The sequence below is a fragment of the Anas platyrhynchos genome, chromosome 14 (assembly GCF_047663525.1).
Source record: "Anas platyrhynchos isolate ZD024472 breed Pekin duck chromosome 14, IASCAAS_PekinDuck_T2T, whole genome shotgun sequence".
Lineage (NCBI taxonomy): Eukaryota > Metazoa > Chordata > Aves > Anseriformes > Anatidae > Anas > Anas platyrhynchos.
Genome location: NC_092600.1, coordinates 5,761,071 through 5,789,010, shown reverse-complemented (window position 1 = coordinate 5,789,010; position 27,940 = coordinate 5,761,071). Strand labels below are relative to the sequence as shown.

The 27,940-nt window shown below is 57.0% G+C and overlaps 1 protein-coding gene across 3 annotated transcripts; it reads left to right on the top strand.

Moving 5' to 3' along the window:
• PDGFRB (platelet derived growth factor receptor beta) lies at positions 1-27,801 on the top strand. 3 transcript variants are annotated; one of them, XM_038186325.2, is made up of 24 exons: positions 68-434; positions 9,643-9,695; positions 10,505-10,582; positions 11,439-11,735; positions 12,318-12,587; positions 12,794-12,921; positions 13,218-13,392; positions 13,875-14,067; positions 14,212-14,327; positions 14,867-14,993; positions 15,127-15,338; positions 15,864-15,958; positions 16,241-16,373; positions 16,743-16,847; positions 16,955-17,065; positions 17,364-17,517; positions 18,392-18,558; positions 18,813-18,931; positions 19,800-19,922; positions 21,297-21,408; positions 21,710-21,809; positions 21,924-22,029; positions 22,532-22,770; positions 23,004-27,801. In XM_038186325.2, exons 3-24 carry the CDS (start codon positions 10,534-10,536, stop codon positions 23,152-23,154), a joined length of 3,282 nt encoding a protein of 1,093 aa, XP_038042253.2. In that variant the 5' UTR covers positions 68-434; positions 9,643-9,695; positions 10,505-10,533; the 3' UTR covers positions 23,155-27,801. The 3 variants fall into 3 exon arrangements, with proteins under 3 accessions (XP_038042251.2, XP_038042253.2, XP_071900747.1); XM_038186323.2 differs by lacking the exon at positions 9,643-9,695 and having other exon boundaries at positions 1-434; XM_072044646.1 differs by lacking the exon at positions 68-434 and having other exon boundaries at positions 9,638-9,695.
• The last annotated feature ends 139 nt before the right edge of the window (positions 27,802-27,940 follow it).

Below are 27,940 nucleotides of genomic sequence, written 5' to 3'. Positions count from 1 at the left end.
CTCCTCCTCCTCCTCCTCCTCCTCCTCGCCAGGGCTCGTTTATTTATACACGCACACACACACACGCGTGCACACCCCTCTGCTTTTTCTGCACACCGGGGGCCGAAGCGGCCGAGCCCCCTCCCGGGGTGTGCTGGGGGCTGCGATGCGCTAAAGGGAGCAGCCCTGGGGGCTTGGCCGCAGCCCAGCCCTGGCACAGCTTTCCCTTCCCTTTCTATTTTCTTTCCTTTCCCTCCTCCCCCTCCTTCGTCTCTTCCCTTCCCTCTCTTTCTCCTTTAAGTGGAAGAGCCTTGCCAGCTGGGGAAGGCTGGGAGGGCAGCGGGAGCCTCGGCAGGCAGCAGATAAAGGGCGCGGAGGAGGAGGGAGAGGAATTTGGGAACCAGCGCCCGCGGACACGCAGCACCAGAGCTTCCCCGGTGGGACCCCCACGCAAGGTAAGCCCTGGCGCTGGAGGTGGTGAGGGGCTTTGCTGCCCTGCAATAATTTGGGGGCTGGCAGCCCAAAACGTCCTGCCAGCCCTGGGGAAGTCGGGGTTCGGAGAGGGCGGCTGAGCGTGGTGGCATCCCATGGGACAACCTCTCTTGGTGAGCCCCTGGGGACCCTGTGGCTATGACAGGACCCAGGGGACCTCTGCTTCTCCCTGGGGAGCCCCCAGTCCCTCCCTGCACTGTGCTGGGCTGGGGGCTGCCCCGGTGCCCGCTCCCAACCCAGTGGCTGTCACGGGCTGCTCCCTGTCCCCAGCAAGGAGACCCTCAGGGGACACCCTGAGTGTGCTGGGTGTGGGATGCCCGCAGCCTCCAGGCTGTAGGGCCTGGCTCTGCCCCATCCAGGGCCCCGCTGGTGCCATGGGGAGGCTGGGACAGGGCAGTGTTGGGGACAGGAGGCTCCTCGCTGAGCTCCACCTGGGCACAGGGTAGGTTTGCAGCAAGGGGACGGGGGTCCCTGCTGAGTGTGGTGTGCTTGAGGTCCAGGCTTCACCCTAGGGCTTTTGCTGACAGCTTCCAGGCATCAGAGCATCCAAATGCAGCCGGGGGCATCACCTCTTCAGTCCCTGCTCCGGGTGGCCCTCCTGTCCCCAGGGGCTTGGCACGGGGAGGGACATCTGCAAGCCCCGCTCAGCGCCCCAGCTGTCAGCTGGGTATGAACCCACGGGGCACGGATGTGGGCAACCACTCTGCTGGCCCACGGGCCCCTGGTGGGCTGGAGCTGGTCTGGAGCAAAGCTGTGCTGGAACTGGAGCTGGGGACGGGGGTGGCAGTGGTGGCGGCAAGGCAGTGACAGGCACACTGGGACTTTTTGGGGGTGCTGTGGGAAGAGGGCACCCTGCTCCTGCGCTCACCTGACATGTTGAAATGCTAAATGGCTCTGCACGATTTGGGGAGCCTGTGCTGTGGGAACGGACCCGGGGGCTATGCTGGACACAAAGCAGATTTCAGAAGGGGGAAACCCACAGGGCTTCCTGTGGGATGTGCTGGAAGGAGTGGGGCTGGCTGAGCCAGCGCGGAGTGGTGCCCAGGGATGCTTGCGGGGAGGAAGGTTTGGGGAAGCACAGCAGGTGCTCGGGAAACCAGAAAGGTGGTGGAGAACTGAAAGAGGAGGTGGAAGAGGAGGTGATGGGGTTGGCTGGTTGCTGGGTGTTGGGGTGGCAGCGTGAGGTCTTGGTGCACAGGGAGAGCTGGTTCTTAGGGGGGTGAGGGCACGCTGCTGGTGAGCTGGGTGCCTTCAGCCCTGCAGGGTTCAGGGTTGGGGTGAGGGGGACGTGGGCACTGCCGCGTGCATGGTCCCCTTCAGAGCTCCATCAGAGCACCACGACGTCCTGCAGGGCTTGGGCGAGAAGAAACTGTCTCAGTGAGCACGGAGGTCAGCAAGGCTCTCCAGCAGCAGGCACCGTGCCGAAGCGGGGCGGTGTTTGGAGCGTCAGACCCTGGTGCCCAGCATCTTCCTGGGATGCAGCAGCAAAGGGCAGGGAGCAGAGGGGCAGTGGTAGCTGAATCCCCTGGGGGACCGCGGGCTGGATGCGTCCTGTGGCTGCAAGGGAGGATGGGGCTAGGCACTTCTTGGAGTTTGTTTGTTTGTGCTTTAGCCGGGGAGAAGAAATCCCCTGGAGGGGAGTGTATAGACCGGGTATTGTTCCCTGAGAGGCTGGAACGGCTCCAGGAGGCTCCTTCCGCTCTGCCAGGCAGATTGGACGTAACGAGACTTGTTTTAGGGGTTGCCTAATTAGCCAAGCGCACCTCTGCCCTGCTCTGCCCTCCCCGGGGACGCCTCTTCCTGGAAGCTCTGCCCTTCCCCGGGCCAGACCCAGTGGGACAGGGACAGGGACACGTGCCAGGGATGTGCAGAGGGGCACTGGGACAGGACACGTGTGGAGCAAGGGGGTCCCACGGGTCTGTCCCCTTCCCTACCAGGGCACAGGGGATGCTGCCTGTGGTGTCCTGGCCCCCAAACCCTGGTTTCTTGCCACCCTTGGGACAGAGGCTGTGGCACAACTTGCCCATATTTCACCCTTCCTCCACGCTACCACCGACCTGCAGGGCCAGAGGAGCGTGGCGTGGAGAGCCCACGTGGGCAGGAGTTTGGGAAATCTCCCACGGAGAGGCTGCTGCCAGCAAGCAGGAGCCATGGTGCGGGTGGTGCACGTCCTCCTGCACCCTCGGTGGGATTTGCCCTCCCCAGGGCACAGCTGCAGGGTGCAGAGGCACGTCCTCATCCCCCCAGGTCCCCTCTGGCACCCACACAGGGCTTGAAAAGAGTGGGGTCCACGAGAAGAGAAGGTTTGAAGAGGGCTGGGATGCCCCAGTGTCACCCCCCAGGCTACCAACCGGAGGTGGCAGGAGGAGCTCTCTCCTGCTGAGGACAGGGACTTCTCAGCTCATCCCCACAGCCCAGGCAGGGGACGAGGCTCTGGATGGAGCCAGGCGATGGGCAAGGCGCAGGGCCCCATCCTGCTCTGCCCTCCGCCTTCCCCCCTCCTGGCCCGGCTGCCATGCAAAAGAGGCTGTGACTGAAATCTTAATGCTACCGAGACGCAGCAATTGGCACCAATTAAATTGCTACATTCATGTTTGAATTGCTTTAACTGGCGAGACACACTGTCTTATTTATACAAAAAAATATGTTTGCTTGTGGGTTTGTCTGAACCGGGGCCAGCAGAAAATAAACCATTTCAAGCTCCGCTCTCTGAAAGCGCATTCTCCGCTCGCACGCTGGAAGTCACCTCGGTTTCGGTGTTTGCCGAGCAAAGGGCTGCAGAACAGAAACCCCGCTCTCCTTGGGGCCGGGCGCTCCTGGCACCTCGAGAGGGTCCCCCCCTGGCTGCCAAGTTTCTTTCTCCAGCCTGGGAGCGGTTTGGGAGAATATGGTCTGATTCGGGAAGGCGAATTTTGGCAGGCGCGGGGCTCGGTGACGATTTCAGAGCCGTGCTCGGGGAGGGCACGGGGTGCTGGCAGCTTGTTGGGGGAGCTTATAGAACATCAGTGCAGAGAGAAGCTGATTTTTTCTCCGTGACGAGGGGAGAGGAACCGTTGGGGGATGTAAAGGAGCCTGCGTGCAGGGCAGGGCAGTGAGGACAGCAAGCAAGGCTTGTGCTGCCTGGCCAGAGCACGTAGGAAGAGATTTTCCAGCAGGGAGGCGTTGCTTTTGTATCCCTCAGGGGACGTGCTTGGCTCTCAGCCCCCATCAGCCACCCCAGAGAGCCCTGTTGCTGCCCCCAGATTGTTATAAGGACTTAGGGGCTTTGGGGTGCAGTTACCCCCTGGGCTCTGACCCCAGCTTGCAGCACGGCACAGCCACACCGGGGACCTGGTGGCTTCGTCTCCAGTTTGCAGCACGGAGAGGGGACACGCGGAGCTGGGTATGGGGCAGGGGGTGCCACCACCCTGCTCCTCCTGCCCACAGGTGGATTTGGGGAGGAGGGCACAGGATCAGCCCCCGGCACCTGCAGCAGCAAGTGTAGGTCAGACTCCATCCCCTTGCCTGCACCGCCGCCGTTTGCTCGCCGCGCCCCGCTCCCCGTCCCATTCCTCCCCGACCGCAGAGCTGGCGGGTGGCTAATCCTGGCCACGAGAGCCTAAAGCCCCAGAACCAAGCGATTAAGCGCGGGTCCCTCGCAGGCAGCCGGGAAGAGAAGGGCCGATGCATCCCTGCAGATTACGTCCTCCTGCTCCGCGTCTCACGGACATTTTCCGGCGAGGATCAGGTTCGCCGGGACGTGGGGCTGGGGATGCAGCCACGCGCCGGCTGCTCCTGGAGCTTGGCTGGGGGGCAGAGGAGAGGAAGACAGCTCCGTCTCCATTCTCTCCCCTTGATTAGTGGTTAATTAGAGCCATCCAGGACCTCTGGCCCCAGCTCTGTTCCTGCCAACCTCACGTAGTGATCATGAGCGGTGATGGGGACACCGTCATGGTGCTGGGGGGTGTTTTCCTCATCCCTGCATCCCCCCAGCCCCCCTCCACTCCCCTGCATCTAGGAGAAGCTTTAGGTGAGAGGATGGGGACGCCAAGGTCCCTGAGGGACCCCCAGCCAGGGGACAGAGGGGCAGATTTCTCTTCGAGCCGCTGCTGCCAGCCAGCCCCAGCTGGAGCCGCCTTTTCCTGGGGTCAGCAGCAAAGCGCTGCCAGGAGCTGTGTGGGTGCTGGCCCGTGGTGTGCGTGCCCTGCACCCACGCTCATTGCTCACATTGCTCACACGCTCGTGCTGCTGGCCCCCCCCCGAAGGCTCTGCGCTGCCAGGGCTGAGGAGAAGCTGCAGGATGACCATGGGCAGCCCCAACGGGCTCTGCCGCATCCCTCAGAGCAGCCTGGTGGAAAAAGGTGCCAAGAAAGCGCAAAACGCTCCCGAGGGGCCCATTCACAGCCCCGGGGGGGGGGGTCATTGTGCTGCAGGGGGTGAGATCCAGGGCTGAGCTGACCCCATAGCCCACGTCCAGCTCGAGCATCCCAAGTTGTGTGACCCCACAGCTCGGTCATGGTGACCAAGGGGCAGGATGCATCTGGGGCAAGGAGCAGGCAGCCAGGCACCTCCATCCAACACCCTGCCCTCCTTCCCGGCCCCAGGTGAGCCCCAGCCCCTTTGTCCCCCCCCTCAGGGTTTTCCCACAGCCCAGGCAGTGCTCGCAGGCTCGCGGGAGCAGCCCCGTGCCCGGCCTTCCGCAAGTGGAAGCGAGGGAGCATGCGTGGCGAAAGGGCCACGAATACCAACACTCGGGGCTGGGGGATTATTTATAACGCTGGCCCCGCTCCAAACAGATGTTTCGCTTTATTTTGAACTCGCACTAAATAGGTCACTCATTTCCTCTCTCTCCCATGGGCTTAAACCAGAGGGGGAATGCGAGGGGACCGGGGGTGAGAGCGCAGGGCTCGCCGTGCTCCCACGTCTCCCCGTGCCGGTTCCTCGCCGTGCGCACGGAGGGCTCAGGGCACAGTTGTATGGTGATGGAGGTTGGCTGGAAACCCCTGGATGGGGAGGGAAGAACGATGACCCCAGACAAAAAGGGGCTGCGTGGGGTTGGTGCCCGAGTCCAAGCCCTTTTGGAGGCTCCTGACCCCACTGGAGCTGAGTCACGCCACCAGGTCACCCCCTGCAGCCCCCACACGGCTTGGCAGCACGGTGCTGGCTTTTGGCTGCCCGACAGCTGCTGTCAGAGCTGCCCAGGGCAGGGGAGGCTGCTGGGCTCACCCCACGGCTCTCATCCGTGGTCTCACCACCATGTGTCTCTTCTCCAGGTGCCACCAGAGCTGGTTACCAGTGGCTGGCATTTTAATCCCTAAATTCACAGCCAGCACAGCCAGAAAAACTGCTCAGAGAGCTCAGGTGTTCACAGTGCTGTCTGCTAGTGCGGCTGAGGGACGGGGTCTACAAAATCCTCCTTGTAGATGAATACAAGAAGCCCCCAAGCCCAGGCACGGTGCAACAGGCACCCAGGTTTCTGAGCATCACCAGCATGTGGGTGAAGTGTCAGGACCCTATTGGCACTGGCAGATGGCCGTGCAAAGAGGTTTTGGCCCCAGGGATGGCCTGTGGGACCCTGGGGACTCCCCAGCCCCCCTGGTTTCAGCTTTCCAACCTCTGCGTTTTATCATCAGCTGTTTACGGGGCTGGTCGACAGGCTCCCCATGTGTGCACGCCGCCTAATTCCAGCCATGTGCTGGGAAAAAGAAAAAGGGCTCTGTGATGATAATCTGGCCTGTGAGTAAACGTGGTGTCATGGGAGCCGAGGGACCCCAGAGGAGAGATGTTGCAACTCCGGCCAGTTCCAGCCAAGGAAAAAAAAAAAAAAAAAAGCTTGGTTTTATTTAGATTAAAGGGTGGGAAAGAAGCAGTCGCGGAGGCAGGGGGGAGGGTGGCAGAGGGAAACAGGGCAAGCCGAGGAGTTTCAGTGCTGGACAAGCAAAGCTGGGCTCTCAGGGGCCAGCAGCCTTTGCTTGGGGAGCTCTTTGCCTTCCAAAACGAGGACGGGGCCCCCCCAGGCCAGGAGGAGCCCCCAGAACCCAGCTGTGCATGGCATTGATCATGGGATCCATGCGGAGCTTTCCTATTGCGCATGGGCACCCGTGATCTCACTTAATGACTCAGATGCGTTCAGACAAAGAAGAAACGAAGGGTATTTGACTTGCCGCTAATTCACACCAGATGTCCTTCGCCTGCTTGGCAGGACCGTGGGGCCAGCGAGCGTGGTGGGAGCACCGGGAACTGCAGCCCGGCTGGAAATGGAAAGCCGGGGGAAGAGCGAGGGAGGGCAGCCCGATTTGCAACCCCAATTTCCAGCAGGCAGCACATCCCCTTGCTGGTGATGGGCTGCGGGGGGCTGAGCTCCATCCGAGGAGCAGTGGGGCTGCTCTGCACCTCGCAGGCACCCAGAACCTTCCCCATTCCCATGCAGAGCTTCACAGGCTGGTTCCCAGCTCCTGCAGCTCTGGGGGTGCTCGCAGGACCCCCATATGGGTTCTTGGCATGGTTGTGGGGGAGAGGGGAAAAACATGGTTGAGGCACACTCAGGCAATGTGCAGAAAATCGTGGTGGTCTCCTTGGCATGGATGCCCATCGGTATTCATCTCCCAGGGTTTAAGGATGATGTAGGGCCAGAAATGGACACGTCCCACATGGGCAGTGCCCTACGATGCTCACACCAGCAGTGACTGCTTCATGCGCTGAGATGCTCTGCTGGGACACCACGCCAAACACATCCTGGGGGCAGAGGGAAGGGGGCTCGGAGGTGTGGCAGGGCATGCCGAGCAAAGTTCCTGCCTCATTACCCCAGAATGTTCAAGACGGAACCCACACAGCATATTTTGGGCATTAGCAAAGGCATATTTGCTTAGTAACATCCTTGAGCAAGACATAGGTCTGGGAAAATGGGAATAAATCAGTAGGTTTGGTGAGGCGTGAGGGCCTTAGCAGGGTGCTGTGATGGGGAGGAGTGGCAGAGATGGATGAAGGAATGGTCCTGCCTGGGTTTTTGGGGATCTCCCCCAGCAGAAGCTGGATGCAGCACTTGCACTTCCTCACACCCAGCGCCCCGGGCCTCGCCCTGTCCGGCTGCAGAAACTCCAGGCCAAATCCATCATCCCTTGGCCACGAGCAGGAGGGAAGGCAGAGGAGAAAGCCGAGCTCCCATCCCATTTGGGAGGCAGGGAAACTGGCGCATGCTGCTGCGGAGAAGCCACAAAGTCATGAGACCGGGAATCACGAGACCTGAGCTCCGCGGCCATGGCCGTGGTGTTTGACCGCTCCGCTCCCACCCTCCAGCCTGCGTCCTGCTCCGTGGGGGCTCAGCACCATCCAGGGAGCCCCATGCTGTGAAAGTGCAAGGCCAGAGTTGTGCAAATGTGCTTTCAGTGGGCGCCCTGGCAGCCCCCATGGTGCTTGTCCCTGGGACACGTTCCTGTCCCCAGCACTGGGACTCCCAGGGCTGGCTCAGCCCCGGTCTCGCCCACAGCTCTGCCCCTCTCCAAGGGCTCGGTGCGGAGGAGGCGATTCCAGACGAGAGATAAGGGCAGACAGCAGGGCTTTATCTCCTGGCGGGGAAGGTGGCGGTGTCTGCGCCTCGTCTGGAGCCCCTCGGTGCTGGGCGCAGCGCGGGGGCGAGCGGGGCCATGGGGCCACATCTCCTGGGCAGCCCGTCCTGCCTCCAGCCACCCGACCGCCCTCCCCTCTCCAGCCAAATTCCTCTCTTAGAATAACAAACATGCAGCTTGAGTGAAAACGGACGGCCTGCCCTCATGTCGCAGTGCTGGAGAGGGGCCGAGGGAGGGTCTGTGCCTGCGCTGGGGACCTCTGCAGGGAGGAGAGGATGGCGAGGGGATGGGGACCCCGGTGGCAGGTTGCCAGTGCCACCAGGGCTGTGCCAAGGGCCTGGGAGGTAGCACTGGAGGTGCCAAGCTAGGGCCTTGCCCATGGCATGTCTCACGGCTTGAAGACGTGCAGCTGATGGTCCTTGGGAAGGGCGTAGGAATCTGGGGGTCCATGGGGCCGTTTTCACCCATAGGGTTGGAGGAGATGATCCGAGGCAGCTGAGCACCACGTAGGAGTGGGTCCTTAGGTGCGATTACGTCTGTGTGCCTGGTTTGGGCACCTCCTCCTTGTCCGGCACGCACAGGGTGCACCTTGTTCCTCTTGCAGAGGATGAAAGCTGAGGCTGAGGAAGGAATCGAGTGCTCTCAAGGCTGGCAGTGATCGGGGTGAGTTTACCTCCCTTGTGAAATGCCTGTTTGCACAAAGTGAGCACAGGTTTGTGTGACGAGGAGAGAAAGGAAGGTCCGGCCGGCCGCTAGGCAGGCTCTGCAGCACGGGCTGAGCCTCTCACCCGGCCAGAGCAGACAAACAAGGGAGAGGTCGCTGCTATTTGTGAGACGTTGCCACCCTCCCGCTCTGCTCGGGAAGGATCTCCAAGAGAAAAGCTTTTCTGCAAAAACCAGCAGTTTTATTAAAACCAGCTCTGAATGCCAGGGAAGCAGCCAGAGGCAGCAGGCGGGGGCTGCGGGGCTCTCGGTGCTCGCTGTGACGCTTCAGAGTGGGGTAAAACCTCTCCACAGGGGCAGAGGGAGCCTTCAGCAGGGCCCGTGGCCACAACTGAGGTGCTGGACAAGAGCTGAGCATGAGCCTGGGAAGATCTCAGCCATGGGCAGGCAGAGATTTGGGGGGTGGACGCAGCCTGGCTCCTGCATGCAGGCAGGGAGGGCTGAAAGGAGACGGTGCCAGTTGTTCTGACAACCTTGACCACTGGATAATGGATGAATGGCATATCTCTGTCAAGGAGAATTGGGAAACAAAGCTGATTGTTCTCGTGGCAGCGCCTTGGGGCACCGGGGAGATTAGGTTGTTCGCCCTCCTGGCCTCTCCTGCGTGTCGGTGGGTGCAGAGCTCCGGTCATTTATAGCCTGAATTTCCCCTCCGTCCTCTCATCCCATCCACCCCTAGCTCCTTCCCGTAAGTGCTCTCTCTCCCTCCAGCACACACAGAATCCAGGACTCACAGAGGGGTTTTATGGAGAGGGAAGCTGCTGAGTAAGCTGGAGACCTGCGAGGCTTTGCTGGTAGTTCGGGCTTTTTTTTTTTCTTTTCTTTTTTTCTTTTTTGAGCCAAAGAAAGAGAATAATAAAAACATCTGACAAGTGCGCGTCATTTAAGAACCATTTCCTCCCAGCATCGAGCAGACAGAGACACCACTTCAGGGCCAGGAGGCAGCAGAGCCACTCGGTAAGGGACGGTGCCTGGGGCCGGGCCAGCAAGCCCCCGATTGCCACCAGCCCTGGGCAGGCAGCTCCTGGGAGCTTCACCTCAGGGTCTGCCTTGGGAGCAGGTCCAAGATGCCCATTTTCCCAGGTTCAGGAGCTCTGAACCCCAGCTTTGGCTCTGGGGTCCCCATTGCTCGCCCCGAGGGTCAGCTCGCCCACAGCTGGCCCAGTCTCAGGGCGCCCTGAGCCCAGCCCGTCACCCCGTAACATCGGGGACAGACCCCACTGCTCCCAACAGCCTCTCCTGGGCTGCTGGTTGGCACCAGGGAGGGTTTGACATGCTCTGCAGAAAGGGCTTTGGGAGAAATGTCGATAAAAGGGAAGCCTGGATGAAAATATTCCCTTAAAATACATATTTGGGAAAGTGAAACACGAGACACGTTTTTTATTTTATCTCTTTATAATTTTTTGGTTTTTCTTTGCTCTTGTTTTGTTTTGTTGAAAGGAGCAGAAAATGTGGGAGGACGGCAGGGGGGATCTGTTTTCCAGCAAGCTTTATCTCCCCGGGACTGAGGGAAGGAAGGCAAGCGGCCGATCAGAGGGAGGCAGAGAGGCAGGGCTGAGCAAGGGCTGACACCACCCCGGCAGCCTCCAGCTCGAGCCCTGTTTGCTGGCAGGGAATGCCTTAAATCTGCTCCCTCAGCAGATCCAGGGCGAGGGGAACCGTGTCACCACCAGGAGGGAAAGGCTGAAAATTGGGGAGAGAGACAGGGGGTGGAAAGGGGACCCCGGCCCCGCGGTGCTGCGCTCATCCTGTGCTGATCTTGGCAGGATTTGGCCGCCGGGCCGTGGAGCCCACCATGCTGTGCCCCTCTCTGAAGGCTTTGCTGCGGCTCCTCATCCTCACCGGTGAGTGGTGCGGCTGGGGAGGTGTGTGCAGGATCGGGCCCTGCCTGGGGATGCTGCCCCAGGACGCTCCCAGTTTTGGGGTGATGGGCAGGAGGTGGTTATGGCACGGGGAGGCACGGGGGTGCTCAGCATGCGCACCCTGAGGACCTGCAGCCACTGAATCCTGCTGAGTCCTATAGACGGGTGGACACCTAACCCTAACTTGACCCTAACCCTAACCCTGACCCTGACCCTGACCCTAAGCCCACCCCTGGGGAGCACATTCCCTTTCCCAACCCCACAGGAACATCTGGGCGAAGCGAGGAGGCCAGGAGAGCCCTGGGCAGCCATTCAGGAAGACCTCGGCTGCTCTATTGCTTCCATAGGATTTCCTGCAAGGCTTTGCTTTCAGTCCTTTTTCACTTTCCCTCAGACGGACATTGTTTCAGCCCAGACTGTGTCACCTCTGACACCGTCCCTGTGGAGGGGCAGCCAGCGGAGCAGGGAAGTGCCTCACCTCCTGCCCTCCCCGCTCCATTCACTGTCTGAGCTCCTGGAGGTGCACCCGGGACCTTCCTCTGCCCAAAAGACAGGCTCATTTCGGGGCAGTAGCACTGCTGTCCATACTGGCAGCTCCCCAGACAAGCTCATAGGATGCATAAAAGCTAAGAATTTGAGCAAACATTTGGGATATGCCTAGATCACCCCCCACTGTCCTCACCAAGGGTGTCCCTTGGGGTGGTCAGCAGCAGCCTGAAGGGTGTCCCACCAAGGTCTGCGTTGGCAGGACTTTCCTGAGGACACACGTTGGGATCCAGCGTGGCTCTCCTTGGGTTCGAGAGGAGCCCAGCGAGGTCTCACCTGGCTCCTCTCCCAGGTCTGCTGGAGGTGACGACGGGAGGCAGCGGGCTGCGCATCGAACCCGAAAAAGCCGAGCACGTCCTCAGCCTCCACAGCACCTTCTCCCTCGTGTGCTACGGGGACAGCGCGCTGGTCTGGGAGTGGGATGGCCAGCCTCTCACCGCCTCGCTGGAGCACAGGGACGGGGTTTTTGTCAGCAACCTCACCCTCAGGAACGTGACGGGCTGGCACACCGGGGAGTACGCCTGCACCTACAGCCCCGACCAGGCTCCAGAGCAAGCGGAGAGGAAAGCCATCTACATCTACGTGCCGGGTAGGGGACAGCGCATCCTTCCCTCTGCATTTCCCTGGGGTTTAGCAACCAGGAGGAAGAGGGGTTTGAATTATGGCTTTGTCTCCAAGCACCCAACCTCCCCAAATCCTTCCCCCGTTGCAGGAGAGCCCCTGTGGCAGGCGGTATGGCTTTGGCAGGGCTCTGACGTGCCATGCCATGGGAGAGGTTCATGAGGCTGTAGAGAGGTGGGGGTTGGCCTGTTCTCCCATGTGCCTGGTGACAGGACGAGGGGGAATGGGCTAAAGTTGCGCCAGGGGAGTTTTAGGTTAGATGTTAGGAAGAATTTCTTTACTGAAAGGGTTGTGAGGCACTGGAACGGGCTGCCCAGGGAGGTGGTGGAGTCACCATCCCTGGAAGTCTTCAAAAGACGTTTAGATGTAGAGCTTAGGGATATGGTTTAGTGGGGACTGTTAGTGTTAGGTTAGAGGTTGGACTCGATGATCTTGAGGTCTCTTCCAACCTAGAAATTCTGTGATTCTGTGATTCTGTGATTCTGTGATTCTGTGTCCCACGCAGGGAGGACGCAGGCAGCTTGTAACCGGTGTGCTCTCCCTCCCACAGATCCCTCCCTAGCCTTTCTCCCCACAACCACCTCTGAAGAGCTCTTCATCTTCATCACGGGCTACAAAGAGGCCGTCATCCCTTGCCGTGTGACCGACCCGCACCTGCAGGTCACCCTCTTTGAGAAGAAAGTGGAGAACCCCATTCCAGCTGCTTATGACCCGCAGCAGGGCTTCAAAGGCTTCTTTGAGGACAAGACCTACTACTGCCAGACAATTGTGGATGACCAGGAGGTGGATTCAGACACCTTCTATGTCTACAGGATCCAGGGTGAGCTGCCCTTACCTTGGCATCCCTGCGTACCTGCTGTGGCTTTTCCTTCAAACCAACAGGGGTGGGACAGAAAAGCTGCCCCCGTCTCTCCTTATTCCTGATCAATTTGGAGGCTGAATTACAGAATGTAATTTCTCCCCCGTCTCCATCACAGAGTGAGTTCCTTTATTAACCTTTATTCCTTTCCTCGGCCCTCCCCACAGTCTCGTCTGTGAACGTCTCCATCAGCGCGGTGCAGACCGTGGTGCGTCAGGGGGAAAACGTCACCCTGATGTGCACCGTGAGCGGCAACGAGCTGGTCAACTTCAACTGGGATTACCCCCGCAAGCAGGTACGTGCGACGCCCCCGGCCTTTGTCTCACGGCCATCACCCATCAGTACCCCAGAAAAGCTCGGGAAGCTTCACCCCACGGCAGAAGCTGTGCGATGCTGCTGCCCTTCAGATGGGGAGAGCCTTGGATGAAGGCTGTCTCAGTGGCTCCTGGGGGTGTACGTTCCCTGTCCCCACTGCAGCCAGGCCAGGGTCTTCTCCCCTTTCTCCTGCCTCCTTGTGAGCCCAGATCTCTAGCTCTGATGGCACAGCACGCTCTTGACTTCCCAAACTGTATCTCCTGTCCCCATTTGCAGGCAGGGAAGGCTGTGGAGCCAGTGACCGACTTCCTGCCGGGGTCCTCCCACGATATCCGCTCCATCCTCATCATCCAGGACGCGGAGCTGGAGGACAGCGGCACCTACGTCTGCAACGTCTCTGAGGGCTACCACGAGAAAACAGATCGGAAAGACATCACGGTCCAAGTCATCGGTGCGTCGCTGCTGTGCGCTCAGAGCCAGGCTGCCCCGGGACGGCACCCTCTGCCCTTACTAACCATGGCAAAAAGCCAGCCCTCACCCCACGGCATCCCATGTCCTGGCTTCAAAACATCCCAGCTCCCCCGTGGCACCTTTTGGGATCCTTTAATCCACCTGAGGGTGTGGGTGAGAGCTCTCTTGCAAGCTGTTAGGTGCAGTTGTCACCTCCCATCTGCACCTGTGCTCCTTCCCTGTGGGTTGAGGGAACCTGCTCCATCTCTACAGGGCAACAGCCTTTTCTTTCCATGTTACCTTCCCCTGAGCTCCCACCGTGTCTCCTTCAGCACGGGATTGAGACCTTGAGGGATGGGCCTGGAGCTGCTCCATCACTTCTGGATGCTCGGGGTGTTTTGTCCCAGATCCATGCCTGTCCATAGGGGTGGAGAGGGGGCCGTGTCTCTCCCTGAAGCCTGTATTCTTCTCGCCCCTCCTCAGAGCGTGGCTTTGTGAAGTTCCACACCCAGCTGGCCAGCACAGTGTATGCTGAGGTCCACAAGAGCCACACCATCCAGGTGGACCTGGAGGCCTACCCACAGCCGAGCATCGTGTGGCTGAAGAACAACAAGGCGCTGACCATGGAGAGCAGCAGCGAGTTCACCATCACCAACAGGAACCTGTCCGAAACCAGGTGAGGGCTCACCGCTCCTCACCGGGGGGGGATAATTCACGAGACAAGCTGGGTGGACATGGGGTGGTGGGTGAACATTGGCCTTTCTGTAGGTGGATTTTGTACATTCTGTACAAAATTCTGTACACACTGTGTCTTCTCCAGGTACCAGACGTCCCTGGTTCTGGTGCGGGTGAAGCAGGAAGAAGGAGGATTTTACACCATTCGGGCTGCCAATGAGGATGATGTACAGGAGCTGTCCTTCTACCTGCAGATAAATGGTGAGGATGTGCGCACAGGCATGGGGCTGAGGAGTGTGGGGGCAGTCCCAGGGGATGGCTCCAACCTTTGCTGCAGGATTTTCAGGCTGAAACCTTTACACCTGTCCCTACAGCTTCAGGGTGGTTTGGGTCAAAAGAGAGCATTAGAGTAAGAAATACACTTACCTGAGAATAAGAAATACACTTACCTGAAATATCTCTCACTGGGTTTCATATCAAGGGGGACAGGGCGGCAGTGCAGACACCAGCAGCTTGGCCTTCAAGCATTATCCCAAGGCAGTAGATGCAGGTGTGACAGATGCAGGAGTGTCCAGGACTTCCCTCTGTGGACCCTGTGCTCTCCAAGGGCTCCTTCATGACCACCTCAAACATTTCTCTGATTGCTGTTAGGTTTCATATGTGAAACATAATCACTGTGATGAGTCCAACCTCACTTTGTCAGTCCTGGGCCACACTAGGGATCCAGAGGGAATCAACTTCCCTTTCTAATCCGCATTCAGAGTGGAGGATTAATTCCCACCAGTGTCTCTTGGTTCCAGTGCCAGCCAAAGTGGTGGATCTCAAGGAGAACAGCAGTGCCACCAGTGGGGAGCAGACCGTAACGTGCTCTGCTGAAGGGATGCCCCAGCCAGAGATCAGCTGGTCCACCTGCAGTGACATCAAATGGTAAGCGGGCAGATGAAGCCTATGGGAACTTCATTGATCTTGCATTTATTAAAATAATCAATTATTTTGTTGCATCCCATGGCGGTGCACGGGTCCGGCTGCCTCTTAGGTGCTTTTATCCTCCCCCGACCAGGTGCAGCACCAAGGGGCAGCCCACCCGGCTGCTGGGGAACGACTCGGCAGAGATCAGCCTGCAGACCAACGCCACGTACCACGCGGAGCTGCAGGTGTACCGCGTGAACAGCACCCTGCAGCTGCACCGCGTGGATGAGCCCCTGCTCCTGAGGTGCACCGTGCAAAACTTCCTGGGCAGCAACTCCCAGGACATCACCCTGGTCCCGCACGGTGAGCACGGTGGGAGGTGGTCGAGCTGGAGGTGGGGAGAGGGGTTCTTCTCTCCTGGAGGTGCTGGGAGCCAGCACCATCCTCTGACAGCCCTCAGAGGCAGGAAGCCTACCTCAAAGCTTGAAGTTTCTGCCCAAAATGAAGCCTTCTTTGAGCTGAGCAGGAAAGGCTGCCCCAGGAGGAGTCTGTAGCCCCCGTGTCCACTTGCCATGACCATTCTCCCACCACTGAGCAGAGCTATCCCTCCAGGGAGGCAGGAACACCTGAAGAGGTCCCCAGTGTCTTGTTATTAGCCCGAGGGTCACTAGATGGTGCCACGGACCCAAACATCCCCTCACTGTCCCAAATATGAGAGAGGATGGTCTGAGGCCAGGTCTGGAGCTGCCAGCTCTCCCTTGGGGCAAAAAAAAACAAACCCCAGGCTCCTTACACTCTCCTGTGGTCAAACCTCTCCCGAGGTTTTTGCTTTCCCCAGTGTGCAGGGGTGGAGGAGTCTGACTGCTGTCCCTGTGGTTATCGTTGTAGCCTTGCCGTTCAAAGTGGTCATCATCTCCGTCATCCTGGCCTTGCTGGTCCTCACCGTCATCTCCCTGATCATCCTGATCGTCCTGTGGCAGAAGGTAAAAGAGGGGAGTGTTTGCAGGCTGCTCCCGTGGTACCCCCATGCCAGGGTGGATGGGAAGAGCAAAACCGTGAGCTCCTGCTGGCATGGGCCTGATCATGTCCCACTCATACCAGAGATCATGGGCCTCCACAACCCCTGCAGTCTGTAGGCTAGACAGGGCAGGCAGCAATTGCTGCAGGGAACAAAATCTCCCTAACAAAGCCCATCCACATCCCCTATTCCCTCCCTGACCCCCCAGCCTCTCAGATCTCTCTTGCTTCCTTGCTCCCCTCTCCAGAAACCTCGTTACGAAATCCGCTGGAAGGTGATCGAGTCGGTCAGCTCCGATGGGCACGAGTACATCTACGTGGATCCCATGCAGCTCCCCTATGACTCCAGCTGGGAGGTGCCCAGGGACAAGCTGGTGTTAGGTAAAGGCTCCGCAGGTCCCACTGGGCTCCCGGCAGTCTGGGGGCAATGGGTGTGGGTTTGGGATCTCCAGAAGAGCAACCCAGGCTGGGTACTGTGATCCTTGGAGATATGGCATGGTCCTCGGACAGAGGGGCCATCTGGGAAGCCAGCTGCTCCCTTTGGCAGGAGGCATCGGGTGATTCTTGGCTGTCCTTCCCCATGGCTGGCAGCTCCTTCCTTTCCCAGCCTCACCACCAAACACCATCACTCTCCATGTCCACCAAGGCTGGTTCCTTCTCAGACCATGGACCTGCCTTTTCCACAGCCCTCTCCTATCCTCACCTCTCAGCGATCACCACCAACCTTGTCTCCTCGTTGTCCCCCTGCAGGACGCACCCTCGGCTCCGGCGCTTTTGGCCGCGTGGTGGAGGCGACAGCCCACGGCCTGAGCCACTCGCAGTCCACCATGAAGGTGGCGGTGAAAATGCTCAAGTGTGAGTCCCCCCCTGCCACCCTGTCCCCCCATCCCAATGCTGTGGGGCTGAGCGGTGCCTGCCAGCTCCCCCCCGGCCCCACAGCTCACCCCGGCTCTGCCCCACAGCCACAGCCCGCAGCAGTGAGAAGCAGGCCCTCATGTCCGAGCTGAAGATCATGAGCCACCTGGGGCCCCACCTCAACATCGTCAACCTGCTGGGGGCCTGCACCAAAGGGGGTGAGTGAGTGCGGGGGGAGAATTGTGCAAAGAGAGAGTGAGTCCTGATTTCTGGTTCAAAACAGCTTGTCCTTCCCCTAGGAAAGCCTTGTGGGGCTCTGAAGCCTCCCTTTCCAACATGCTTGGGACAGCAGGCATGTTTCTGTTAATCCCACCTGCCTTCCCAGACACTAATTCCACGTCCCAAAAACACTCAGTATCAGAGAAACAGCTTTTCCCCATGGCCCTGGCCAGACATCCTGCAACCCCGTAACATCCCCGAGGGACAAAACTCATCAGGATGCTGTCTCCTCCCCAGGGCCCATCTACATCATCACGGAGTACTGCCGCTACGGGGACCTGGTGGACTACCTGCACCGCAACAAGCACACCTTCCTGCAGGCCTACGGCGACAAGGCGCGCCGGGAGGCCGAGGCGTACGGGAACACGGCCAAGGACGACCACGTGCACAGGTGCCTGGAGAGCCGTGCTCTCCTCCTCCCCGCTGACCACCCCATCATAGCCCCCGGGGATGAGTATCCAAGAAGGATTCCTGTGTACTGATCCTACAGACCAGTAAATAAACACTGGCCCAGAACGGGAGCACAGTTGCCCACCCTGTTACCCTGAGCCCAACCAGCCACCTCCAAACGGCTCCTGGCAGGCAGGGATTTAGCAGAGGCAATCTGTGTGTCCTGGAGGCTGCTTGCTAGCACACATGCCTGCTGCTCCATGCCAGTTGGGAATATTCCCTGGCACCGTTAACTTTACTCGCATAACCGTAGCAGTGAGTACAGGGAAGGCTTTCCCAGCCGTGTCTTCGCCCTTGGAGATCCCAGCTGTGCATTTTCAGGGCAGGTTGTGTCGCTACCATGCCCTAAGGGAGAAGTGCTAGAAGGAGTGCAGTTGCACAAGAGGTGCTCAGAGGAAAGGGAAACAGCCCTCCGGCCGGTCACCAGCTGTAAGAGGTGCGGGCACGTCAGTGCAGAGCAATGTTCCCATGGGAAGTTAGAAAGCAGCATTTCCTTCCAGCAGGCCGAAATACTAGTAGAGTAGAATAGTGGTAGGACGCCAGCACTGCTGCCCCCTGCTCTTTCTGCTCAAAGGCAGCTGATATCTCCCTAAGCACATAGTGCTGCGTCCTGAGCCCCAGGGTCTTCCTCCTTTGGAGGAGGTCCCCAGTGCCATTTGCACATCTCTGATGCATGACACAGAGCTCCCTTCCCTGCTGCGGGACATTTCAGAGCTGCAGATGAGGGTTCAGGAATTGCAGTCCTTCAGATCATTTCCCCCATCCCCTGCATCTCCTCCTCCCCCTGGTCCTGAGCCTCTTTTCTCCCCCTCCAGTCACCTCTCCTTGTCTGTCGAGAGCGATGGGGGCTACATGGACATGAGCAAGGATGACTCCCTGGATTACGTGCCCATGTCCGACATGAAGGGCGAAGTCAAGTATGCTGACATCGAGTCCTCTAACTACGGCACCCCGTATGAGCTGGACAGCTATTCCCCTTCAGGTAACAGCTCAGACAGCGAGAGGGAGAGGAGCGTGGGCTGCTGGATGCCTGTGCTTGCAGAGCTGGGTGGGACACATTGCAAAGTCACCTCTGGGACAAGTCCTGTAGTGGTGGCAGATGCCTCATGGTGGGAGCCCCCAGCTCTGTCCCTTTGTCACTGGAGGCAGAACAGCCCCCATAGGGCTGAGCCTTTACGAGTGTCAGTCCGTGAGTGTGCCAATTAACGCTGAAAAATGTCTCTGCTTCTCCTCCAGCCCCCGAAAGAACAGACCGGGTGACTCTGATAAACGAGTCTCCGCTCCTCAGCTACATGGACTTGGTGGGCTTCAGCTTCCAGGTGGCCAACGGGATGGAGTTCCTGGCTTCCAAAAACGTACGTATGTGGGCTGGTGCCTGTGGCGATGGAGGTGAGGAATGCTCTGCTGTGCCTGTGGTCAGTTCCAGCTTACTGTCCCCTGCCCATGCTGACCTCCACAAGGGAGAAGCAGCCATACAGTTGAAGAGCCTCTGACCACTTCTCTTTGGAAGTACAGCCCTGGGGATCAGTGACAGCTAACCCTGACATAGACTGAGCTCCAGGCCTCCAATTTCCTGCCTCTGATCTCCTCCAAGCCCCATGCAGCACAGCAGTGACGTTATATCATCCCCCTCTGCTGGGATGGCCAGCCCCAAACAGCGGTGGCCTCCCCATCCTAAGGCACAAGCCACTCCAGAGCAGAGCTGCAGCTCCCTATGGACACTCCTATTGCACCACATGCTCTAAGCCTTCCCAGGCCTCATCAGAAGTGCTTGTTCAGTGGAAATTAAGCCACCAAAGGCTCTGGGGGCTTCCTAAGATCTGGCTTAGCCCAGGGCAGGCAGTAATACAGGCTCTCCATGTGAAACAGCACAGAGGGTAGGAATAAGAGACAGGGTGGGGATGGCATGAATGACATGCTGAGGGAAATTCCTGGCTCCTTGCCTACAGCCAGATGTTATGATCCCAAAAATTGCTTGGTCAGTGCTCACCCACGGAGTACAGGAGCTCCCAGCTTTCCACATTCAAGCTTTGCAGTGGTGTAACATCTAGTGGCCAAAGCTAGTGGCTTTGCACCATCGTTGTTCCTAGAGGTGGAGGAGATACCTCCAGTGATGTGAGGAGACTTCTGTCCCTGCAGCCACAGAAATGGGCTAGTGCTGGAGCTGGGCTGCTCCCCTGGGCTGTCTGGGTGCCCCTCTCAGTGCCCTGCCTCTCCCTGCAGTGTGTGCATCGCGACCTGGCTGCCAGAAACGTCCTCATCTGCGAGGGGAAGCTGGTGAAGATCTGCGACTTTGGCCTGGCGAGGGACATCATGAGGGATTCCAACTACATCTCCAAAGGCAGTGTGAGTACTGAGCGCCGTGCAACACAGGGTTTTGTGCCTGGCACCACGTACACCCCCCCTCTGTGAGCACAGGAGCTGTGCCAGGGCAGCACTCCCAGCTGATGGGGTTAACCAACAGCCACCCCTCCTGCAGCTGATGTGCTCTGCACGCAGAGCTGTGTGCCCTTATCACCAGACTCTTACAGAAAAACCTGGGCAGCAGCAGCAAAACTAAGGACTGTGTCCTGTAAGGGGCTGCATCCCTTCCCTGTGTGGTGCTGAGCCCAGTCCTGAGCTGCAGGCAGGATGGGGGCAAGGTTAGGCGGCTCGACGGTGGTGCAGTGAGTCACTGGCCACTCTGGAAGAGGTTCACAGACTTCTGCTTTAACCACTAGACCACAGGGTAAGAGGAAGTGTTTTCCTGCAAGCAGCTACTTTCCAGAAAGACATCTCCAATCTTTCGAGGCAGAAGAGGATGAGGCTGATTTTGAGCTTCCCCAGAATCTTCCCCGTGCTTTCAGCAACAGCGTGTCCTCTCCAGAGCTGGGCGCCCAGGAGCATGTAACCCTAAGCAAAGTAGGCCATGTAATTAGCCCTGTTTTGGCAGACAGGGAAACTGAGACTAGGGGAGCTGAGAGTGATGCCAGGCTCCTCAAACCCCATTCTTTATCTACTCACTGAACCACTCAGCTTCTCGCCTGCTTTGTCCCATTTGCATGGGACGGCAGCCAAGCACTGAGCGTTTTGGCCAGGAGGCCTTCCTGAAGAGGGGCTTGGGTTTTGCAGTCCAGCCTTGGCATAGCTGCTTTTCCTTCCAAAATGGGAAATGAAACTGGGCCCCTTTGCAATCCTTCCTGGAGATTATTTTGGTATTCATTGTGCAAGCAAATCCCTGGAACAGCAGAGCCAGTGCTGCACACAAGCTGATCAACTGAGGCTCCTTCTAGTGCATCACTGAGAGTAAGAACAGGAAAAGCTGGAGCTTCAGCTCTTTTCTAGTCATCCCACAGCCCTCTCCAGCCTAGTCTCAGGTTTCCAAAGTCTACATAGGCCTGGACTCCCTCTGGGAGCACTGTGGCCATGTTGTGCAAGTCAGTGAACTTATCCCCAGGATTAGGGAGCAGAGATGCACACCACAACAGCTCATTATGTCAGACAGGCTGTTGGCTGTGATGGCAATGGATGTAGCACACCTATTTTTCCCTCCTGCCTGCTGGATTCATCTAAGAAAGAGAGAGCTGGTCCCTCCAAGAAGTGGCTGACAGCAAATGTCTTGGGCTGACAGGCAACTCCCAGTGGTCTCCTCTGCTTGTAAATTGAGTGCCAGACTTTCCCCTGTTGAAACAAGTGCTGTAGATGCGGCTCACTCTCTTCTTAATCCATTTTTCCTCTCAGACCTTCTTGCCCCTTAAGTGGATGGCCCCGGAGAGCATCTTCAACAACCTCTACACCACCCTGAGTGATGTGTGGTCCTTTGGGATTCTCCTCTGGGAGATATTCACTCTAGGTAAGTGTCCTGGAGACCCTGGTGGTATCCATAGGAATGGTAACACGTTAGCAGGATCCCTTCCCAACCAAGAGGGTAGAAATCTGTTCTAATTTTCTAATCCCCAAGCACTCTAAACCCTACCAGAATCACTTTATTCAGTATCTCCTTTTTTTCCATGCTGACATTGCTGTTTGGAAGTGAAATGAAACAGGAAAGGTAAAGAAAATAAAAAAGGAAACCTTTGGTGTGAAACGCATGATGGTAGGGTGGGCGGCAGGCTTTGCACCAGTCTGATTCCCCGCTCTCCCTTTACACCCAGGAGGGACTCCATACCCCGAACTGCCCATGAACGAACAGTTCTACAATGCCATCAAACGTGGCTATCGGATGTCCAAGCCCACCCATGCCTCCGATGAAATGTAAGTGCTGCCTCTGTGCCTTTCCCCTGGGCCTGCCCTGCACAAAGGACGGGAGTATCTCTGCCTCGGGTTTCCTGCTAAGCCACCAGCGTGCCTGTTCTTCCCTCCTGTTAGCTACGATATCATGCAGAAGTGCTGGGAGGAGAAGTTTGAGATCAGACCGTCCTTCTCACAGCTTGTGGTGCTCATGGGGAACCTCTTGGTGGATTGCTACAGGAAGGTACGTTCAAGGGCCCTGAAATGGGGGGACAGAGCGGGTCTGTGCTCTGGGAGGGTGCTGCCTTGGTTAGGGCACTCGCTTAGGGTTTGGAGATCCTAATTAGTGATTAGTAGCGGCTGTGCCAGAGGATTTTGCTGGGATTTGGGCTGTGTCGGTTTGAGCAGCCAATGGAGGTGCTTTGGGCATCCCGGGGACGTTGCTGAGACAACTGGCATCGCCAGGCCGGCAGCTGGTATCTCAGCAACTGCGGAAATCAGGGCTGGCAGGAGACCAGAAAGCCGCCTCCGACTGATATTTTGGAGCTGCAGAGTTGTGCTACTGATCTCTCATTTAGGAAACGTTCATGAAATTTCATGTGCTGGAGTCAGGGTAGCTAAACCCCGCTAGATGTCAGCCCCTTTAGAAGAAGCCTAGCAGCCAGGGAAGGCAAACACAACGCCAGTGCCCTCTCTCCACTCACAAAACCTTCCCATCTTTTTGTCAACCCGCCCTGCGGGAGCAGAGGTACCAGCAGGTGGATGAAGAGTTCATGAAGAGCGACCACCCCGCTGTTGTCCGCACGAGACCCACGATCCCCGGGCTGAACAACACCAGGCTCACTCCCAGCTCCCCCACCAGCAGCATCCTCTACACAGCCGTGCACCAGAACGGGGGCGAGAACGACTACATCATCCCTCTCCCCGACCCCAAGCCCGAGGCGGTCTGTGACCTCCCTCAGGAGGTCTCCATCAGCCGTGCCAGGTAAAAAAAAGTCACTTCTGAATGCTGTCCCTTCCCAGGATTGTCCAAAACTGAAAAAGGTGGGGATTAAGAGCAAATGGGGATGCCCCACTGAAGGATAGACCTGGGGTGGGTTTACCGGGAGAGAAGGAGGGCTGTGTCACCCCCATCTGAGGTGCTGCGACCTTGCATGAGCCCCCAGGGGTGGAGGTGAACCAGAGAGCCTCATTTCTCTCCTCCTCGTCTCCCTGCAGCTCAATGCTGAATGAAGCCAACACATCGTCTACGATATCCTGTGACAGCCCCCTGGGCACCCAGCAGGACGAGGAGCAGGGATCCGACCCGCAGCTGGGCTGCCAGGAGCCGACCACGGGGCACCACGAGGTGGAGGAGAGCTTCCTCTAGCCAGAGCTGGGCTGGTGGCACCCCCACGGCTGTCCCAGACGTCACAGAGAGACACTGCTTGTCCATCGGGACATCCCCACCTGTCCCAGCCTTCCTCCCTCCCTCCCATCTCCCGGAGCGGGGCGGGGGATTAGAGACGTTTTCCCCATTGCCGTCCCCTTCCCTCCTTACGAAGAGGTGGCTGAGTGCCAGCAACCTCGGGATCACTGCCACATCCTCCTCGGCGATCACACCGCGGCAGGAGGGAGACATCTCACAGCCCAATGTCTTCTTTTCAAGTGGAAAAGATGGGCCGGATCTCGGCGAGAGCCACCGCTTTCCGCATTGCGAAGAGGATGCTCCAGCCCCTTCCCCATCTCTGCCCATCAGGTGGCAATGGGTTTCAGCTCCTCTGCACCAGCACTTCTCTGACGGTCTCAGCGCCAGCCACGCACCGTGGTTCTGTGAAAAGCCACCGGGACAGACGATTTCCTTGGAGCCCTTTGCTGGGGTGTAGAGGAGCCGCAATACCCAACTCCAGCTGCTGGGGATCAAGAACACGTGGGGAGGGCTCTCCTCCAAGCACAGCCAAGGCCTGGACAGACCAGGCAGTCTCGGAGACACCAAGTCACCGTCTTCCTAACCTTCCAAACCTCTCCTACGGAGGATGGAGCAGGACAAGCACTGCAGGTACCCGTGGCTCTCTGGCGCACCCTGAGCCATTCTGTGCCCAGCCAGGAGCCCCAGGGGCACGCCAGGAACCCCGCACGCTCTCGCAATGACTCTGTTGTAGTAGCAAAGAGGGCGGTCCGGTGGTGGTGTTGTCTGCGTGGACACTAAGCTGATTATTCTCCGCCGAAGATTTAAAGGGAACAAAATATATTAATCCACTAGCCAGGGCCAGTATAAGGAAGCGATATGGCTATTCATTAATCTTCCACTGCCACTAAGCCCAGCTCATCTGCTGGGAAATTTTATAACCCCGTTGGCTGCAAAATGTTTATGCCTTACCTTTGGGAAACAAGATCTCCCTCGTGACAGACTGTTCACCCAAACGCCGTCCGTCTCAGGACGGCAGGTCTCACCAGTCCCTCCCGAGTCGTAGCAAGACTACTGGGAGCAATAAGGATGCCAGAACACCAGCCCAGGGACATCACAAAAGACAGAGAGGCTGGGAAGCTGTTTGGCCATGGCTGTAGCATGTCTCATGCCCTGCCACTTTTGGGGCCAGGCAACCCCATTCACAGCTTGCCAGGGCTGTGGGTGAAGTGTCGTGGGGAGCCAAGCAGAGCAAGAGGAATCAGGGAGAATTCCTCTCCCTCGGGAAGTGTTTTGAAGGGCAGAGACCTTCCTCCTGCTTCTCTCCTCCTTCCTTGCTTCTCACACGCAGGCTCAGGACCTCTTGTGCTCTCAGCTGGTACTTGAAGGAGGAGACTCAAAGCAGGAGGAACACCGGGCTTTTGAAATCACTTGTGAACCCCACCTCTGCGGAGATGAAATCTAGACCCCAAAAACTACAGCTCTGACACCAGAGAAACCAGCAGGTTTTTCTAGCAGGTTTTTTTTTTTTCTTTTTCCCCAAAAGGAGAAGTTTCGCCTTGCACAGAGCTCTGTCTGCAGCATGTCCCCAATCCCATTAACCCCTTTGCTGCCCTATGCATGCATATTTCTCTGTGCACCCTACAAATCCTATGCAGGCAGGTTTAAAAATTCAATCAGCGTCTTTTGGATTTCATCCACCTCAGAGCCACTGAGTTTTTTGTTTGTTTTTTTTTTAAATCTGAAACTTCTGCCAAAAAAAAAAAAAAAAAAAAAAAAAAAAAGGAAAAAAACAACCAGCAAAACAGCTTCTGTCTTAAGTTGTCTATCGTTGCAATGCTGCCATTTATGCAACTAAAAGAGGAGCAGATATTTCACGGGCTGATGTCCTTGTTAAAATGTGAACATAAGAAATAGCACTTTTATTGGCAGCCGGTGGAGCATATTTTCAGCCCTCGTGGTCAGACGCCCCATCATCTGTAGGAAACACACTGTGAATGACAACTGTTTTTCCATGCTAGTTCCTCCTGCCTGTCATGAAGGAGCCATCTTCTGTGGTTCAAGAAATGATCCTAACTGTGGAAAAGCAGTAACTTGTGCGACCCTCGGGGTCAGACCACTTTGTTTTTCTGACATGTAAGGTGCTTGGTAGGATGCCTGTAGCTGCAACTTGAGCCCATGGGGTGGCACATCAAATCATCCTGATAGCCCCTGTCTGCACCAGCTCCGTTTTTAATTTGTCCTTCCCTGCCAAGGATGACCAGAATTATCCAGTACTCCAGTAAGGTCAAGTCTAGACCTCACAGAGGGCATTAATACGTTCTGGTCTGTACTGGATTTGTGTTGCCTTTTCCCAGCCACAACATACTGGTAGTTTGGAGTCATCCTCTGACCAACCTTAGCACCTAGTTCTTTCTACTCCAGCATTTCTAACCAAGATACTCCCTGCTGTTCCAGACATTGGGTCATCAGCACATTTCATTAAGAAACTGTTATTTTTGGGGGCTGGACTGACTAATAAAAATACTAAATATTTTTGGCATCAAGAGCAACCCTAGAGAGCTCCTTTTACTACCTCTGTCCAGCCCAAAGATTTCCCCATCAATTAACTCCTTGTTGCCCTCCTTTTGGCTATTTGTTTATTCACTTCACAAACCCCATAATAACTCCATCTCGTACAGCTGAATTACTAATTTCCCACTATCAAACACTATCCCACAGTCCTGAAAGAGATCTATTTCTTCTCCCTGGTGGGGGAGCTCAGGTATCCTGTCCTATTAGCTGGGCATTAGCTACACTCGGATGCCTATTGCGTTTTATCCCACTTGTACATTTATTCCAATTATTCTTCACGTCAGAACTTGCTCTGGCTGCCAGTGGGGTCAGATTTCTCTTCCTTCTCAAAGCAGGTACGCCAGTCCCTTTGCATATGGTACTGTTCTGCACTCCGGAGAGGTGTGACCAAATATTTGCCCTTGGCCCTGCACTTTGCGGTACTTTCCCACCCTTACTCGCCTCTTCCCACCACACGTTTTGCTAAACACCCCTGCAGCCCAAGCCAGGCAAACTCTCCTCAAAGACAGGGCAGAAATGGTCGGCTCTTCTGGGCCCAGCAGTTTTGCAGCCACGGGTTCTCCGGTGAGATTCTGAAGGGAAGCAGTCCCTCTGGGTTTTTAGTTTTGATAATCAGTATTTTTTGTTTGGGTGTGTTTTCGTGTTTAGAGGTGGACCCAAACTGAGTGCCCCCCAAAGGGACACAAGCCACAGCTTGGGCCCACCTCTAGTGCAATATCTTTTATCTGTAGATTATATTTTACTCTGCAGCTGTTGCATCGTTATCAGCACCAGTATATGCATAATCCTACTGCCAGTCACTATTTCATACATACCTACGTGTATCCCAGAACCTAAAGCGACACTCTGGTGTCTTTCTGTGTTCCAGATGCTTCTCGGATCGATGTGCGTGCAGGTTTTCAACCTTTTGTCCTCCTCAGTTTGAACGTGTTGCTATTTTTCTAAGTGAGAGTGTCCCGTTTAGTGTTTGTTTGTGTTGCGTTAAGAAATCTAGAGCACAGCGGACTTTACTTATAACTAAATTCTCTCTGTTCACCTGTCAAGGGGACTGCAAGGAGCCCCGTGGGGCGTGCAGGCAGAAGCACAGTGCAGATGTGCGGCCGGGGGAAGTCAGCCAGAAGCAAGAAATGGCTCTTCCCCTTCTTCCCTGCCAGGGCTCCGGGCTGGGGCAGGCAGCACCGCTCAGCAGGGTACTGGGCAGTGGGTTTGGGCTGCGGGGAAGCCCCAGGTCTGCCTGTGTAGAGCTGGGCGGATCTGCACAAGGGGCTTTCTCAGACATCTCCGTCTGGGGGCTTTTTTCTAAAATGGCATGTCAGCTAACGTGCTAAGGAGGCAAGCCCCATGCTCCCACTTGCAGGTGCAAGGAAGGGCTCTGGCCAGGCTCGGTGCTTGGCTCTGGTCCCAGGAGCAGTGTGGCTGCTTCTCCGTGCACAGCACAGGACATCCAGGCACCCCGGGCAGGCCAGCTATCGCTCCAAGCCCAGATTTCATGGGTCAGCACTCGGGGTGCTGGGCTCCCAAGCGTAATTCCCACCTTTCCCTCAGTGCTGAAGTCTCTGGGACGTGCAAAGATGGATCTAGATGGCTTTCACAGAGGCAGGGACCTGCTTTAGCCCCAGAGGGAACTAGCAGGGGTGGGAGGAGGCAGGGAAGCCAAGTCTTGCTGGGAGGTCTGCAGTGTCCCATTGTTCCTCCTTTCCTCCTTCACGGATGGCACTGGAACTGTAAAGACCTGCAAAGCTTGCCCAGAGCATGCCCTCTGCCCTCTCCCCCTCCTGCAGTGCTGGCATCGCGCTGTTACTCTGCAGCATCTCTGAACCGAAACAGCTCCTGCCTGCACTGCCTGTCAGAAACCACCCTGAGGGCAAGGGAAAAAACAGAGTTCGGACTAAGGTACCAAAGAGTTAACGTTTTCCTAGGTTTACAGATGTATTTGTAGGACTTGTACTATGTCACTTCTATAGCCATGAGATATTATTTTTATGCTGTAAACTTTTACAAATACATTTTTAAAGAAAGAGTTTAAAAATAAAGATGTTTTTTTCTTTTTGGAAAGTGCCATCTTTTCTCTTTTTTTTTCTTTTTTCTTTTTTTTCTTTTTTTTTTTTCCTGTTTTTTGTTGCTGCTACCTGCTCCTGCTCAGATGGGGTTGGGAATACAGCTTAGCCACATTGTGGGTGCAAGCTAAGCACGT

Bases quoted from the DNA above. Each gene is read 5' to 3' on its own strand.
- PDGFRB (XM_038186323.2), top strand. From the start codon at position 10,534: ATGCTGTGCCCCTCTCTGAAGGCTTTGCTGCGGCTCCTCATCCTCACC. The intron at 14,328-14,866 runs GTGAGGATGTGC...TCTTGGTTCCAG, and splicing joins CTTCTACCTGCAGATAAATG to TGCCAGCCAAAGTGGTGGAT. The intron at 22,771-23,003 runs GTAAAAAAAAGT...GTCTCCCTGCAG, and splicing joins GTCTCCATCAGCCGTGCCAG to CTCAATGCTGAATGAAGCCA.